At 62.5% G+C, this 16,104-nt stretch overlaps 2 protein-coding genes across 3 annotated transcripts; both read right to left on the bottom strand.

Annotated features, from left to right (window-relative positions):
- Window positions 1–2,628: 2,628 nt before the first annotated feature.
- VENTX (VENT homeobox) lies at window positions 2,629–7,728 on the bottom strand. Of its 2 annotated transcripts, XM_074003121.1 has the most exons (5): window positions 7,391–7,728; window positions 6,232–6,365; window positions 4,789–4,985; window positions 4,513–4,673; window positions 2,629–4,431 (listed from the first exon to the last, which is right to left on the bottom strand). In XM_074003121.1, the coding sequence occupies exons 3-5, from the start codon at window positions 4,826–4,828 to the stop codon at window positions 4,051–4,053; spliced, it is 582 nt and encodes a 193-aa protein (XP_073859222.1). In that variant the 5' UTR covers window positions 4,829–4,985; window positions 6,232–6,365; window positions 7,391–7,728; the 3' UTR covers window positions 2,629–4,050. The 2 variants fall into 2 exon arrangements, with proteins under 2 accessions (XP_073859222.1, XP_005566839.3); XM_005566782.4 differs by lacking the exons at window positions 4,789–4,985; window positions 7,391–7,728 and having other exon boundaries at window positions 6,232–6,901.
- Window positions 7,729–13,435: 5,707 nt separating this feature from the next.
- Window positions 13,436–14,831, bottom strand: UTF1 (undifferentiated embryonic cell transcription factor 1). The gene is made up of 2 exons (XM_005566781.5): window positions 14,154–14,831; window positions 13,436–14,025 (listed from the first exon to the last, which is right to left on the bottom strand). Exons 1-2 carry the CDS (start codon window positions 14,779–14,781, stop codon window positions 13,550–13,552), a joined length of 1,104 nt encoding a protein of 367 aa, XP_005566838.3. The 5' UTR covers window positions 14,782–14,831; the 3' UTR covers window positions 13,436–13,549.
- Between the last annotated feature and the right edge of the window lie 1,273 nt (window positions 14,832–16,104).

Below are 16,104 nucleotides of genomic sequence, written 5' to 3'. Positions count from 1 at the left end.
TGTGTGGACACGCAGCAGCTACAGGCGGATGCAGGCACGGCTGGATCCAGGGAGCCAAAGGCTCTGCCTCACTCTGTGCTCGTACCCTACTCGGCTCTGTTCCTCTGCTTCACTTTGCGCTCGCTTGTACCCTGCCTGGCTCTGTCCCCGCAGGGCTGTGTCATCAACAGCACCTGCTGGGCGGTGAGAGGAGACGCCCCTGCTCTCCAGCACGGTGGCCATTTCCCCAGAAGAGCTGTGGTTCCGAGTCCAAGCAGCCCCTCCCTGCAGTTTCCTGGATAGTCTCAGGTGCAGAATCTAAAAGAGAAGTGCACGAGCCCTGCAGACTCCCCGCGGAGAGGGCAGTGGATATTCTGCCATATTTATGTCATGCTGTGTTTTGAACCCTTTGAATGTCAGTTTCAGATCTGAGGCCCTGAGTGCTGCCTCTGGAGACAGGGTTTCTCCACACCTGAGGACACGGACCACTCCCCAGCACTGTCCTGAGCCCTCGGAATCGTCCCCACCAGCTGTACGGGTCCGTGCTTTCCCACACTTCTTCATCACAGTTCATGCGTGCGTCTGCGGCTGTGTCGCCTCGGCCTCTGCACCAAGGGCACCCCACCCTCTCCCAGAGGCTTCTGCAGGAGCCCAGCTGAGTCCCCTGGGAGTCCCCGAGGGTTCCTGTCCACTGGAAGTTAGATGTGGAGGTTCCCAGAGATTCTTGGCAAGATTATTTCATAGCAACTGCCCCTCCTACCCAACCTGCGGGGAAGGAGCCGGCACAGCCCTTGGCCCCACGTGGCTGAACAGCTCAGAGGGAAAGGAGGGTGAGCAGGAGCCTGGCGGCATCCAGCAGCCCCCGGCCCATCGGCAGCCAGAGCTCGCCGGCGTCCACACCCGGGCCCACAGCCTCTCTGTCCTGACAGCCGCTCGGGTTACATACAGAGAGGACAAGGCAGTGACAAAGGGTGTCTGGGGCTTGGGAGAGACACATGACACACACACACAGCACACACGTTCACTACATGACACACGCATAGCACACGTTCACTACACACCCACACACATTCTACACAAAACACGCACAGCACAGACGTTCACTACACACGACACACACAGTACACATGTTCACTACACACCCACGTACACTGCACAAGTTCACCATACAACATGCACAGCACACACGACACACATGTAGTGCACATACACAACACACAGTAGACACGTTCACTACACATGCACACATGCTACATACGACACAGCACTCATTACACATGCAGAACACACACGATACACAGTAACACCACACGTGCATAGCTACACACGCATACACAACACATATACACCCCACATCCAGAGCACCACACAATCCTCATACATGACACGCACGCACTCATACCCTGCACATCACACGTGACACACCCACTCACACGCCATGTGCAGCACGTGACACACCCACTCACACCCCACGCACAGCACACATGACACACCCACAGGTGACTCAGCTTCAGCAGGAATCACTGGGGAGCTTGGGAGGGATGTCTAGACACAGCTGTTTTCTGATGCATCTCGGCCACACCCCAGGACTTTCTGCCTCTTACTCAGAGCTGGACCCTGAGGGCCCCCGTCCTACCCCCCAAGCCCTGCCCTCCGGCTCGTCCGGCCACAGCCCTTGTGCCCAGCTCTGCTGAGACCTCCTCACAGAGGCCGCGTCTAACCGCCTTCCTCTGCCCGGGGCGTGTTGTGTCTCTGCCCCGCCGCCCTGCGGCCCCCGTCACGTCAGGACCCCCCATGCCTGTCAGATGTCCACCTGGGGATGTTGAGTGGGGTGGGGCCGAGAGCACCTGGGGCACTGGGCTTGTGGGGGCAGCTGGGGGCATCCAGGAGCAGAGGACTTGCCAAACTCGGGGCCTGACGTCCAGCGGTCAGTCAGAGGACCCCAGGGGAGAGGGGGAAACGGGCTTCAGGGATGCGAGGAAGGCCCTGTCATCTAGTGACGCAGCAGGTGGGTGGAGGAGGGCTTGGGGGCATCTTGGTCTTCAAGGTCCACTCAGATACCAGCAGCCCATGGGGCCTGGGCCAAGTCCCTGCAGCCCCGGATGGGGAACAGGGAGGGAAGTTTGGAAATCACTGGTGGCAGAGCCTTCCCTGGGCCTGAGGGCCTTGTGGACCCCCCGGAACTCAGGGTCTAGGCCCCTGCTGGGCACTTGGAACCCGCTCCACTCCTCAGCCTCCGGGACTTTGTCCTTTTCCAGAGCTCCTCACCTGCAGGATGGAGCCAGGGCCCTAAGAAGGTCCAGGTGTGGCTCTGAACAGGCCCAGCTCTGCCCCAATGGGCTGTCCCCCTTGTAGGGCCCAGTGTGCTGACAGGACGTCAAGACAACACCGGGCCAGGGCCCTTACTCACCGGGGGAGTTCAGGGCCAAGACTGTGTGGTTTGCGGCCCGGGGCCACACAGGGGACCGGAGAGCAATCCCCAAGGGCGGCGAGGGGCACTTGTACTTTTATCACGGATGTGCCCCCATCCACATCCACAAATCAGTGCTGCCCAGGCCCCACCAGGAGCCCCTGTCCAGCCACTGCCCTCCGAGGGCCTCGCCCAGGCTTCCCTCACGTGGTCACTCACCAGGACGGACGCACAGCAGCTGTTCTCCTCTTACCTGGTGTATTATAAAATCACATCCAGCTGTAAACACTTCCAACAAGGCAGAAGCGAGCAAGGGGAAAGTGGAACTCGCTGTGGACGCGGCCGCAGGACCACGCTTCTGCTCCCGTTGGGGTGCCCGGGTGGGTTTCACAGGTCGCAGTCCTGCAGGCTGAACCTGTCGCCTGGGCGCCCCGCACTGCCTGCCCCCGGGCACTCTGAGGCGACGTGGACGGATGCTCACTTGTCTAAGTTTCCACACATGCAGTCAGAAGTCTGCACCAAGAATGGTCCATCGATGGGGGAGTTCTCCCCGGGAGGGGCTTCCCAGCCTCCCATTCTGGGCACTCCCAGACCTTCTGCAGGAAGTGCTGTCCTTGAGTCATTCTGTTTTGTCCCGAGGCTGCTGTGAGGAGGCGGCAGGTGAGCTGGTGCTGGAGGGCGGGGACCTGCGGGACAGCTTCAGTCCAGGCACAGCCGCAGGTCCCAGCTGCCCCACCTTCCCCGGCTGGAGAAGAGCCCCCAGCAGGCCGTGGGCAGTCCCGGCTCACGCACCGCCCAGAGCACACTGCAGGACCCCAGCATCCCCGCCTTCATTTTCACCTGTTCCCTCCTGCTTTCCAGCTTTGGAGTTCTTGTTAAGAGGGACTTGAACCACAAGGCTGTAAACACGACACCTGCATTCCCTTCCAATCCTTCCTGGTTTTCTTTTTTACACACAAAGCTTACCACCTTTACTGTTTCCAACTGGAAAACCAGTTTTTCCAACACTTTTTAAAAAACAAACGATCCTTTTATCGTACGCTGAAAGCCCTACCCATGACAAGCCCACTTCTGCATCTGACTCTGTTCACTGACCCTTCATTTACTTCCTAAACCGACCCTTTCGGTAACTTTCAGTGAAGAGGTGGCTTTAATAAATATATTCTCAGGGCCGGGAGTGGTGGCTCACGCCTGTAATCCCAGCACTTTGGGAGGCCAAGGCGGGCGGATCACGAGGTCAGGAGTTCAAGACAAGCCTGGATAACATGGTGAAATCCCGTTTCTACTAAAAATAGAAAAAATTAGCTGGGCGTGGTGGCGTGCGTCTGTAATCCCAGCTACTCAGGAGGCTGAGGCTGGAGAATCGCTTGAACCCGGAAGGTGGAGGTTGCAGTGAGCCAAGATCACGCCACTGCACTCCAGCCTGGGCGACAGAGCGAGACTCTGTCTTTAAAAAAAAATACATATATATACACATATACATATATATAGAGATAGATAGATACATACATATATATCTATTCTCCAGAAATCTCCAGAATCTTTGTGTGGTCAGGGTGAGAGGCGCCACCACGATGTAAACACAACAGCTGAGTCCTCCAGGTAGGAGCCAGGTGCAATCCGCAAGACTGTGAGCGTGGGAGAGAGTCAGAGGTGCCTCCTCAAAAGGCATCCCCTGTCTCCGGCAGAGCGCACAGGCCCCAGGGCCCCGTGGACAGGGCTGGTCCCGGTGCAGGCAGGCCACTTCCTGTGGTTGGGGGGTGGTGCGCCAGAGGTTGCCTGCAGCAGGAAGCCCCCGTACAGGCCAGGGCCTCCTGTTCCACTTGGCAGAGACCCCAGAAGGAGCCCGGGGGCAGCATCAGAGCCTGGGGCCCAGGCAGGGGTGCCCAAGGGCACAGCAGCTGCAGGCCATTGGCAAGGCCAGAAGACGGTGAGTGGAAAGCTGGGGGCACGTGGAGAGACCCCAGGAAGGGGCTGTTCGGCGGGACTTCTTGCATTTGCCGTTTGTGTTTCATCCGGCGATTCTGAAACCAGGTTTTTATCTGCAGGAAAACCAAAATCAGAGCAGGGGTGAGACTAGGCCACCGGCCCACCCTTGCCCACCTCAGCCCGGCCCGCCTCACCTGGACCTCTGAGAGCTGCATCTCCCTGGCCAGCCTCTTCCGCTCAAGAGGGCTCAGGTACTGGTGGTGCTGGAAGACGCCCTCCAAGGTGCGGACCTGGTCCGTGGTGAAGGCTGTGCGGACACGGGGGCCCCGCAAGGTATTTGGCTCCTTACTCAACCCTGGCATAGAGGGTGAGAGCATTTGGCTGAGCCTGCCACCCCATGGGGCAAGCCCCGCCCACAGGTAACAGGTGAAGACAGCATGTTGGGGGCTGGGCAGGGCAGATCTTCTCACCTGACAGTGACCAGCAGCCCTGCCGCAGCCTCCAGGTCATGTGCGTGCGGAAAGGGGCTGAGAGAGGTGACTCAGGGGAGGGAGAATGCTACCAGCAGCTTGGGCCTGCCCTCCGCTCGGCTGGCTCAGCTCACTCAGTTCGGCCCCATCCCACACTTCCCTTCCGAAGCCGGTTCCCAGGATACCCTTTCTGCAGACTTCCAGGCAGGTAAGGTAGAGTCCATTACATGCAAAGGCCTGGGGACCCACCCAGGGAACTCGGTCCCTGTCCTGGGCTCCGGCTCCTCAGCCAGCAGAGCCCGGCTCAGTTAATCCCCAGGCCCACCTTGGTCAAGTCTGTTTTCTAATTTCTAAGTTAAGGAATGGGGGCTGGCACTAAACAACCCCACAAGGTGGTGTGTGTCTGGGTCCCAGGAAGGAGGCCAACGTGGCGAAACGAGCTCAACATTTAACTCAAGTCTGACCCAAATGCTCACTGGAGTTTCTGCGGAAGGAAGCGTATTTTACAAAATCTGTCTTCACGTTAGCCTGAAAGCACATGGGAGACCCGAAAAGCAAATGCCTTGTGGCGGGGAGGGCTGTAGGACTGGGATCAGGAAGGGGGTTGGGGGACAGGAATGGTTGACTTTTTTGGGGTGGGGCAGGATAGCTAGCTGGGAAGAACATATTTAAATTTTCATTTCCCTGAAGTACAAAGTTACTCCATGAGGATCAGTCAAATTTTTAAAAATGAAAACTTATGTTAACCCCACTTTTGACCAAGTACTACCTTAAACCTAAAAGCGGCAACGATGTCACAAAGACTAAAACACAAACGCGGAGAACCTTTGTTCTCAGCAGACAACAGAGCATCTCCGGGCCACAGACCGAACTTCAGAGTTTCTGCAGGCACCGGGTCACCGCCGCCCTACAGCAAACCTGCAGGCTCTTTAAAAGACAGCTGTGCTCCAGGTGGCCTGGAAGGGGCTTGAGCCTAGATGCTGAGCAGGCACTGGCTTTGCTGGGGGCAGAGGGGGCTTGGCAAATCGTCGGACCCCTGGAACTGGGTCTCGATGGTTGCGGGGCTGGAACACTAGGGGCACAGGTGCCCACGCCCGCGCTGTGTTTCAGTGAGCGCCCGGAATCAGGGCAGAGAGGTGCGGACAGGGACCCCTTGGACGGTCCCTCGGCACCAGGCCGCGGTGGGACACAGCTGAGGAACGGGGTGCCAAGGGAGGCAGAGGAGCCCACCGAGGGCTCAAGGAGAGAAAATCCCCGTCAAGGCTTTGGTTTCGAGGGAAGCTGCGCTCCAGTGAGGCGCAGGCAAGGCCTCCGCCGGCCCTCATGGACACGTCCCCGGCCCTGTCCTCGTCCGCCCCGTACCGCGGGGAGTTCAGCCGCCGGGCTCCTGGCCTCTCCCCCACTCCCATCTCCACCTGGGAAGGACCCCCGGCCCGGACCTACCAGCCACGGTCCTCTCCGGCGCAGGCAGATCTGAGGACGTGGCGGCCTCCTTGATGCTGATGGCCTGAGGGGGCTCCCGGGCGCCGGATATCTGGCCCGGGCCAGGGAGGCTCCCCGGGGAGACGTCGGCAGGCCTGGGCGAGGGGGTCAACCCTGAGCAGCTGCTCTGGGAGAGCCAGTCCACAGAGCCAAAGCTGGAGGGCTGCTGCTGGCCACGAGGTGGGGAGGAGGAGAGGCGCATGGCGGCCAGGTGGGCCGGAGGGAAGGCCGGGCGGGGCTGGCCAGGCGCAGGATCCACCTCCGGCCTCGCCGGGCGGCGGCGTTTATAAGCCCGGGAGGAGGGGGCGGGAGCCCGGTTTGCATACACGGCTAACGCCCGGATAAGCAGCGCCTAATTGCCTTCGATTCAGAGACACAAAGGAGACCGTTCACACCTCCCCGGCTCCTCGGTGTCTGGGGCAGGGGCGGGGCTGCGGGCCCTGGTTAATGGAGAGGGGACGGTTCGGCATCGGTCACCTCCTTTCATCTCTCCCAACCCCCACCCCGCGGGCCGAGGCTGCTGGAAGGTAGGAGGGTCCCGCTCCCACTCGGGCCTGCCCTGGGCGGTGCCGGGCGACCTCTCCTCTCCAGGGGGACGCTGGCGCCTGTGCCCAGCCCGGACACCCGAGGGCGAGCAGGCTTCAGGCTGGGAGAGTCAGGGCGGACTCAGCCGGTGCCCGCGTGCGCTGCGTCCAGGCTGTGCGGTCGCGCAGGAACCGAGGGACGCTTTCCGGGAAAGACGCGGAGGGCTCGGGGAGCGGCGCGCGGGGACGGCAATGTCGGGAGGGGCCTCTCGGGGCACTCGTCCGCTTCCAGCCCTACTCCGGCTCCTCTGGGGGACTCACTCCCGGGGCCATCGCAGCAGCCTCCGCATGCGGGCGCGGGCGGCTCCCTGACCCCATCCGGAGCTGGAAGGGCCGGAGCCACTGCCTCGCGCGGCGGGGTAGACACTCCGCTTCGGCTGCGGGACTGGCGCGTCCCCGCCAAGCCGGGCTGTCCCCACTGTGGCCAGGGCGGGGGCAGAGCCGCCGGGGACTGTGGAGCCCAAACCTCACGGGGACGCCTTGAGCACGGGCTCCCGGGACGGTCATCGCGACGCGCGGCCGCTGCTCCCACGAACCTTGGTCCCGAGTTGTTTGCGTCTCCGCGTCCTGGGCGTCCCCGGGTCGCCTGCGCCGTCGGGGTGGGGCGCGGGGCCGAAGTGGCCGGGTGGGAGGCAGCCACGCCGCGAGCGTTCCCTCCGGCCTCGGACCAGCTTCCCGCGCGCCGGGACACACGGACTCGCGTTGCGCCCACGCCGAGGGTAGGACGGTGTCTTCCGCGCACTGGCTTGGGGTCCACACTGCGTCTCCGGCGGCCGGGGTTAGGCGCGGGCGCAGGTCCGAAGCCATGCGGGGTTTCGGCGCAGACGGGGTCCAGGGAGCAGCCCCGACTCCCGGCCGGGTCCTGACCGCGGTTGCCTCAGCGCCCACCCCGCTCTCCGAAATCAGAAAGACCCGCGGGCCTCGCCCCACGGTTACGCCCAACCCGGCTATCCGCGCCTCCCGGGCTGAGAAAAGAGGGAGGAGCCCGGGAGGGGGGCGCTGGGGCGGGACCTCACGGGGAACAGGTGGGTCACAGGTGACGGGGTCGGGGAACGGACTGCGCCGCTGCTGACCCTGGTCTTCCTCGGACCCTGCCGACCCAGTTAGGCCACCGGGCCCTCAAGGGGGAGGCTGGCAGGGGTGGGGCGCTGGGGGCTTTGGACGTGGCCTCGGGGGTAAAACCAGGAGGGCTGGGGGGCCAGGAAGGCGGCCTAGACCCCGTCCCCACTTCATCTCCGGAAAGACCGGGTCACCCCCGGGAGAGGGGATTTGAAGCCACTGCCCAGGACCAGCAGAGTGTTCCGGCCAGGGGCAGCGAGGGCCCAGATGCCTACGGCCACAGGGCTGGCCCCGAGGATGCCCCATGAGGCAGGTACCCAGCCCTCCCGCAGTGGGGGCGGCCCTGCCACCTGGGAGCAGAGGCCCTGAGGGTGGGGGCTGCGGCGGGGCGGTGCCTCAAAGTGGAGCAAAACGCAGCACACCCTCACCTCCCACCCCGCCCCCCAAACACACACACAGAACTTTCGACAGGCAGGGAAAAGGCCCAGAAGCATCCCTTACATAAAGAGGAAACCACTAGCATGGGTTTGTGAAACGCCAGCACCCAGCCTTCCACGTCTCCATCTCTAATTTCCAGGGGCCCGGCCCCGAGGTCTCAGCCACCTTCTGCACGTGGTTCAGCTCCCCTCGCCGGCCCCAGCTCTGCATAGAGCTCCTCCTGCCAGTTTCCCAGCTCCCCCGCACCACCTCCACCTGAACCGCCCCTCCTCACCTTCACACAGCAGGGCCAGACAGCCCCTCGTCCTGGGCCCCCACCCCAGCCCCTTGCTGCGGCTTGGGTGGCCCCTCTCCCCTGGCAAGCGGCCCCACCGCCGTGGCTCAGGCTCCCCCGACTCCTGCAGCCCGGGCCTCTGCCTCCACCCTCCCTCCAGGGCCCGCGGAGGCTGCTCTGGCCCAGGTCTGGGGTCACCAGAGCCTCCGCCTCGGAGCCTCCGTCCGCCCCCAGCTCTGGGACGCGTCCTGATGCGCCGCCATGGGTAGGAGACTTGGGCGCTCCTCCGCCTCCTTCCTCCCAGCCCCTGGGGCAGCCCAGCCCCGAGAATTGCGCCCCGCACGCCGCACAGGGTGGTCCCCGCGGGCGTCGCCCCATTCCCCACCCTCGGGGTCCAGGCCGGGTTGCGCTGGGCAAGGAAGTCCCGCGTCACTCCCAGGCTGGCAGCCCCGCCCCCACGCACAGCCCGGAGCCCAACTAGTCCCCGAAACGGGCTCCCCCCGAGTCCACGGCCTGAGGACAAGCACCGGACCTAGCGTGTGCTGCCGCCGGGTCCAGACCGCCCTGCTCCCTCCGGCCCCGTCACGACTCGCCCAAGCCTCCTCCGAGCACTCTGAGACCACCTGAAGGGGAGGCCCCAATCCCTCCCCAACACCCACCCCCGCGGCCTCGGCCTCACTGACACCCTCACGTGCCCTCTTCCCCGTCCCCAACACCCTCCCGCTTCCTGCTCTCCTGGGACAGCCGTGCTCCCCACTCCCTGAGACATCCTACGCTTCCCCTTCCGCGACACCCACCCTCTTCACCCTCCCCTAGACATCCACGCTCTCCTCTAGACACCCCCACACCCCGCTCCCCGTCACCCCCACGTGCCCCCTCCCCGATACCCCCACGCCCCCACCTCCATGTGCCCCTCTCCCCCACACCCCCATGCTCCATCCCCCTACACATCCTCGGGCCCCTCTCCCCGACACCCCCACGCCCCCTGCCCTACACATCCACCGCCCCACTCCCCAACACCCCCACGCTCCCGCTCCCCCTCCCCTACACTTCCAGGCGCCCCACTCCCCGACACCCCAAGCTCCCCCACCCCTACACATCCACACTCCCCACACCCCCAAACTCCCCTCCACTACACCTCCATGCCCCCCTCCCCGACACCCCCACGCTCCCCACTCCCCAACACCCCCATGTCCCCATTCCCCAACACACCCACGCTCCCCACTCCCCTTCGCTTGTCCACTAGGAAGTGGTGCTGGTCTGGTGCCTGGGGGCTGAAGAAACGCTAAACCGGCGGGCCGGGCGCGGTAGCTCAGGCCTGTAATCTCAGCACTTTGGGAGACCACGGCGGTAGCTCACGCCTGTAATCCCAGCATTTTGGGAGGCCGCGGGGGTAGCTCATGCCTGTAATCCCAGCACTTTGGGAGGCCGCGGCCTGTGGGTCACCTGAGGTCGGGAGTTCCAGACCAGCCTGACCAACATGGGGAAACTCCATCTCTACTAAAAATACAAAATTAGCCAGAGGTGGTGACACATGCCTGTAATCCCAGCTACTCAGGAGGCTGAGGCAGGAGAATCGCCTGAACCTGGGAGGCGGAGGTTGCGGTGAGCCAAGATTGCACCATTGCACTCTAGCCTGGGCAACAAGAACAAGACTCTGTCTAAAAAAAAAAAAAAAAAAAAAACGCTAAGCCAACAGCACACAGGAGGCTAATCCTGCCATGCCCGCAGAGCAAGTTACTTATTTTGGAGACAAGCTTTCACTGTTGCCCAGGCCAGAGTGCCTCATGTGATCACAGCTCACTGCAGCCTTGACCTCCGGGGCCCAAGTGATCCTCCTGCCTGAGCCTCCAGTGAAGCTGGGACTACAGGTGTGTGCCACCATGCCCAGTTAATTTTTGTATTTTTTGCAGAGATGGAGTTTTGTCATGTTACCCAGGCTGGTCTCAAACTCCTGAGCTCAAGTAATTCTCCTGCCTCAGCCCCGCAAAGTGCTGGGATTACAGGCATAAGCCACCACATCCGGCCCCTAGATTGATTTAAACAGCCAAAATATACTCCCTGCACCAGATTAGAAAGCATTAGAGGTCCGGGGCCTGCATGTTCAGATTAATTATTCTGATACCGGGCTCAGGAGGATCATAGCACTTGGTCCCCGGCCCACTACCTGAGCAGGAAGGCAAATGAATTCTGCTTGGTGCCCCTAAATGGCTCCAACCCAGAGGTGCGTCCTTCCTCCAGGGCCGAGTGTCCAGTAACCCCAAGTGATAGAGAGGCACAGCCCCCACCCTTAGGGTGTTGGTGTGTTTGCTGGGATGTGGCTGTCGGGACCTGGGCTTGCCGTCAGGCATAAGCTTCTGGAGCGACAGGGTCATGTAGGGTGCACCTAAGCTCTGTTTCAGACCCCACTGTGGCCCCAGCCCGTGACTCTGACCTTTGGGGGCTGTGTATGTGAAGGGGAATGTTTGCAAGCTTGGCTCATCCAACACGTTTTTAGCAGCTTGGAGATTCTCAGGGAACACAGCAGGGTGGAGCTGATGCCAGACTTTTTTTTTTTTTTTGAGACGGAGTCTCGCTCTGCCGCCCAGGCTGGAGTGCAGTGGCCGGATCTCAGCTCACTGCAAGCTCCGCCTCCCGGGTTCACGCCATTCTCCTGCCTCAGCCTCCCCAGTAGCTGGGACTACAGGCGCCCGCCACCTCGCCCGGCTAGTTTTTTGTATTTCTTAGTAGAGACGGGGTTTCACCATGTCAGCCAGGATGGTCTCGATCTCCTGACCTCGTGATCCGCCCGCCTCGGCCTCCCAAAGTGCTGGGATTACAGGCTTGAGCCACCGCGCCCGGCCCAGACTTTTTTTTTTTGAGACAGGTTCTCACTGTCACCCAGGCTGGACTGCAGTAACACAATCTGGGCTCACTGCAGCCTTGACCTCTTGTGCTGAAGCAATCCTCCCACCTGTTTCCCTGAATAGTTGAAACTACAGGTGCATGGCACCATGCCCAGCTATTTTTTTTTTTATTTTTAATAGAGATGTGGTCTCACCATGTTGCCCATGCTGGTTTGGAACGCCTGAGCTCAAAGTGATCCTTCCGCTCAGGCCTCCCAGTGTTGGGATTATAGGCGTGAGCCATCAAGCCTGGCCTAGAGTGTCTTTTTTTTTTTTGAGACGGAGTCTTGCTCTGACGTCCAGGCTGCAGTGCAGTGCAACCTCCGCCTCCCGGGTTCAAGCGATTCTCCTGCCTCAGCCTCCTGAGTAGTTGGGATTACAGGCTCATGCCACCACGCCTGACTAATTTTTGTATTTTTAGTAGAGATGGGGTTTCACCAGGTTGGTCAGGCTGGTCTCAAACTCCTGACCTCGTTAGTGATCTGCCCGCCTCTGGCTTTCCAAAGACCTGGGATTACAGACATGAGCCACCGCGTCTGGCCTCAGAGTGTGTTTTTTTTGTTTTTTTTTTTTTGGAGACCGAGTCTGTGTCGCCCAGGCTGGAGTGCAGTGGTGCAATCTCAGTTCACTGCAACCTCTGCTTCCCGGGTTCAAGCAGTTCAATTCTCCTGCCTCAGCCTCCTGAGTAGCTGGGACTACAGGCATGTGCTACTATGCCCAGCTAATTTTTGTATTTTTAGTAGAGATGGGGATGCACCGTGTTGCCCAGGCTGGTCTCGAACTCCTGAGCTCAGGCAATCCACCCGCCTCAGCCTCCCAAAGTGTTAGGATTACAGGCGTGAACCACAACATCCGGTACCTCAGTGTCTTAAATGAGGTGAAGCTTGCAGTCAGTTCTTGTAGTCCTTCCCCTCAGACCTGGGCAAGCCCTTCATTTCCCCAGGAGCTGCCATTAGCACTTGCCGGACCTATTCTTCCGGATCCCCAGAAAGGCATGTGTGGGAGGGGCTGCAACCCTACCACCCACAGGGAACCCCTCAGGACTGCTGGGTGCTGGGCCAGTGGGGACCCCCAGCCCCATTTAGCTGCATGGCCCTGGGCAAGCCACTTGTCTTTCTGGATGGGCCCGCTAATTTGCAGGTATTGTTATGCCAGCGGAACTCCTACAGGCTACATTTGTATCTCCGGCTCCACCCAATCCCCCTTCTGACTCAGGGGTCCAGGGTGGGGCCCTGTATTGCTACTTGGAAATTGCTTCCTGGGCAGGTTTGCTTCGGTTTTCTCAAAATTCCAAGGGGCCTGCCCTCAGCCTCTGCCCAAGGGTCACACCACAGCCGCTCAGCGCCTCCCTGGGCCCACCCGGACCAGAGCCGCCTCCCTGGAGACAAAACCACATTCTCCCTGGAGCTGTGTGGCTCCTCTTCCTCTTTTGTCGCCCTGTACCTGGGAGCGTTCAGCCAGGTCGTTCAAGACTGCCCAAGGCTATGGGAGGACCTTGGGAACGCCCCAAGCTACTCCTGGGTCAAAGGGGTTCTCTGCTGGGCAGTGTGGAGGCCGCCACTCTAACCCCCATCCCTGGGGGCGGTCAGCCTCAGTTTTTCTACGGACCCGCAGCGGAACTCCCCCTCCCCCTCCGTTTTACTCAGTGGGGCTCCCCAGGAGGGACAGGGAGAGTCTGGTGTGGCCCTGAGAACCGGGTGTGTAACCAGGACCCGGCAGAAAGCACCACGCCCACCAGCCTCGAGCCTGGACTCCTGGGCCTACATCTGGACGCGCCCCACGGAGCTCTGTCCACACCTCAGAAGCGAGTGGGAGCTCCTCTCTGTGATGAGAGCATTACAACCCTGCCCTGATCTTTGCAGCCCCAGCGCTTCCGGGCGCCACTCCCTCCCCGCCTCGAGACCCGCACTCCTGCACAGCCCGGAGACCAGGAAAACAATCTTTTTATTGACGGGACACAGGAGCGGGGGTGGGAAGGCAGCAGGAGGGGGTAGGGCGGAGGGGCCTCGGCCTGGAGGGGAGGCTGCCGCAGCCGGGACTCACTGGCACGGGTCCCTGAGGACCCCTCGCTCGGCGGCCGCGCTGCCCAGAATGAAGCCCACGGCCAGGGACACTGTCTGGTCGAAGGCGCCGCGCAGCTGCTCCACGTGCTGGTTCAAGGTCAGCAGCTGGTCGCGCAGCGGGCCCAGGATGTTCGCGATGTCGCCCAGGTGCCCCAGGGTCTGCAGCAGGGCGGTGTTCAGCGACGGGGGCGCGGCCGGAGGGGGCGCGCAGTCCTCGGGACGGCCGGGCGGCGAGTCGGGGTCTTCACGGGCCGGGGGCGGCGGCGGGGAACCCGGACGGCGGAGGGGTGTGCGGTCCTCGGGGATGCAGGTGGCGAGGGCGGTGGGGGCGGGGGCTGGCGGGGATCCGGGGGCGCGGGAGGTGTCGGCAGACTTCGGCGGGGACGGGCTGAAGCGGAGCGTCCAGGCGGGGTCCGCGTCGGGGTCGCGGGCGGTGGGCAGCGGAGTGGCGTCTGGGATCGCGGAGAGGGCGGTCGGGCGGGGATTCGGGGGACGCGCCCGCCCCTCCCCCGCAACCCTCGGCCGCCCCCGGACCCTCCGCAGCCCTCGGCCCCATCCGGCCCCCCAGCCCCCCGCTTACCTGGTTCGGCCGGAACTGGCGCGTGCGCGTTGGGGGCCGGGCGGCGGCCGCGCTGGGGGCGCCCGGACCCGGGGGAGCGGCGGCGAGGCCTTTTGCGCCCGTTGTCGCCCAGCAGCCCCATGAGCTTCCGGATCTGCTCGTCGAAGGGCCCGGGCGGCTGGCCCTGCGCCTCGCGAAACTTGTCCTTGAGGAACTTGTAGCGGCGGCGACACTGCGCGGGGGTGCGGCGCACCTGCTGCCGGGCCAGCGCGGCCGACACGCGGCGGTAGGTGGGCAGGGCCTGGCGGCGGTCCAGGAGCAGCGCGCGCCACACGGCCGGTTGCAGCAGCGTCCCCAGCAGCAGCTCCGTCTCCTGGGCGCTCCAGGGCGTGCGCTGCGCCGAGCCCGGGGACACTGGCAACCCGAGTTCCCCCAGCGCGCTGGGCGAGGCGGGCCTCCGGGGCGGGGTCCCTGGGACGTCTCCGGGCGGCCGCGGCTCGGGGTCGGGGCTGGCGGGCGACGGCGGCGCGGGGGGCGCGAGCGGGGGCGGCCTGCGGGGCCGCAGCAGCATCCCTGGGCCGGGGCGCGACGCGCGAAGATGGAGAGGGGGTCGGACGCCGCCCGGGCCGCCCACACGCGTTCTGAGCATCCCGCGCCGCCGTCCAGCCGTCCGAGCCGGGTCTACACGACCCTCCCACCGCCCCCGCCCCGCCCCCCGCGCCCCGCCCACCCCGTCCGCCGGGTCCTAAGGGGTCCGTCCTGACGCCGCGGCCGGGAAGACAGAGCAAAGCCTGGCTTCGGTCGGAAACAGAGTCCGCAGTGGTTCTGTCCTTAAAGGCGTTTAACGGAGGTGCCGCGATGCCTGAGCCCCGTTCGCTTTTAGCCGGCGCCGAGCCTCCCCCCGCCCCCGTCGAGGTGTGTGCGGAGCCCCTCCCGCTCCGGAAGGCGCTGCCGCCCCCTTGTCCGGACCCCAGTGCTGCCCGCCCCCCTGCCCGGGCTCAGCACCTGCACGTGAGGGGTCCCGAGGACCGCCCGGGTCTCAGTGGGAGTTGCCAGGCCAGGGGCTGGGTGGAGGGAGAAGCCGCGCCAGCCGCGGGAGTGGGCGTCGGAATTCACGCGCTCTGCAGAAGAAACTTCTTAAATCTGAACTTCTTCTGTCTGGAGCGCGTCTGCAGCCAGGATCCCGGCAGGAGGAAATCCTCTTCCTCTTCGCCGCACGGCGCCGAGTCCTTCTGTCTCCTGGGTCTCCTCTGGGCCGTGGCAGCTTCTCGCGTCCTCGACACGGTTGAGGACGGGCCAGGTGTTTTGTTGAATGTTCCTCGACTTGGGTTTGCCTGGTGTCTTCCTGTGATCGGACTGGGGGGGTCGGTGTTTGGAAGGAAGGCGCAGGGGTGGGGTCTCGCCCTCCTATCCGGTGGCTCAGCACCGGTGAGGTCCGCTCTGTGGTTAGGTGGGGACTGTCTGCCCGTCTTGCACTGCTCAGCTACCGCCGCCCCATCCCTGCTGTGGTCACTGGTATCCGGTCCCTCCGTCCATCCCCAACCCCTGGGGAGAGGAATTAGGCCCCACCTCCTGGAGGGGTGTCTGTATTTTGTGGGATTCTTCTGTAAGGAGGTTTGTCTCTCACCTGTTGATTTATCTACTCATTTATTTCTGCAGTGTGGGCTGGTGTGTATTTATTTTATCTCTTAGGTCATAACGCGATGCTGTTGTTATTTATTTATTTTAAAAGTTCTGTTTGTTTTTGTTCTTTTTTACAGATGGGGTCTCGTTCTGTCACTCAGGCTGGAGTGCGGTGGCCCAATCACAGCTCACTGTAGCCTTGAAATCTTGGGCCCAGCCGATCCTCCAGCCTCAGCTTCCTTGGTAGCTGGGGCTACATGTGTGCACCACCACACCCAGCTAGTTTTTTTTTTGTTTGTTTGTTTTACTTTTGTTTTTTTTTACTTTTTGTAAGGACAGGGTCTTGCTA

Source organism: Macaca fascicularis, chromosome 9, assembly GCF_037993035.2.
Source record: "Macaca fascicularis isolate 582-1 chromosome 9, T2T-MFA8v1.1".
Taxonomy (NCBI): Eukaryota; Metazoa; Chordata; class Mammalia; order Primates; family Cercopithecidae; genus Macaca; species Macaca fascicularis.
The sequence above is the reverse complement of the archived record's forward strand: the minus strand, read 5'-3'. Positions and strand labels throughout refer to the sequence as shown.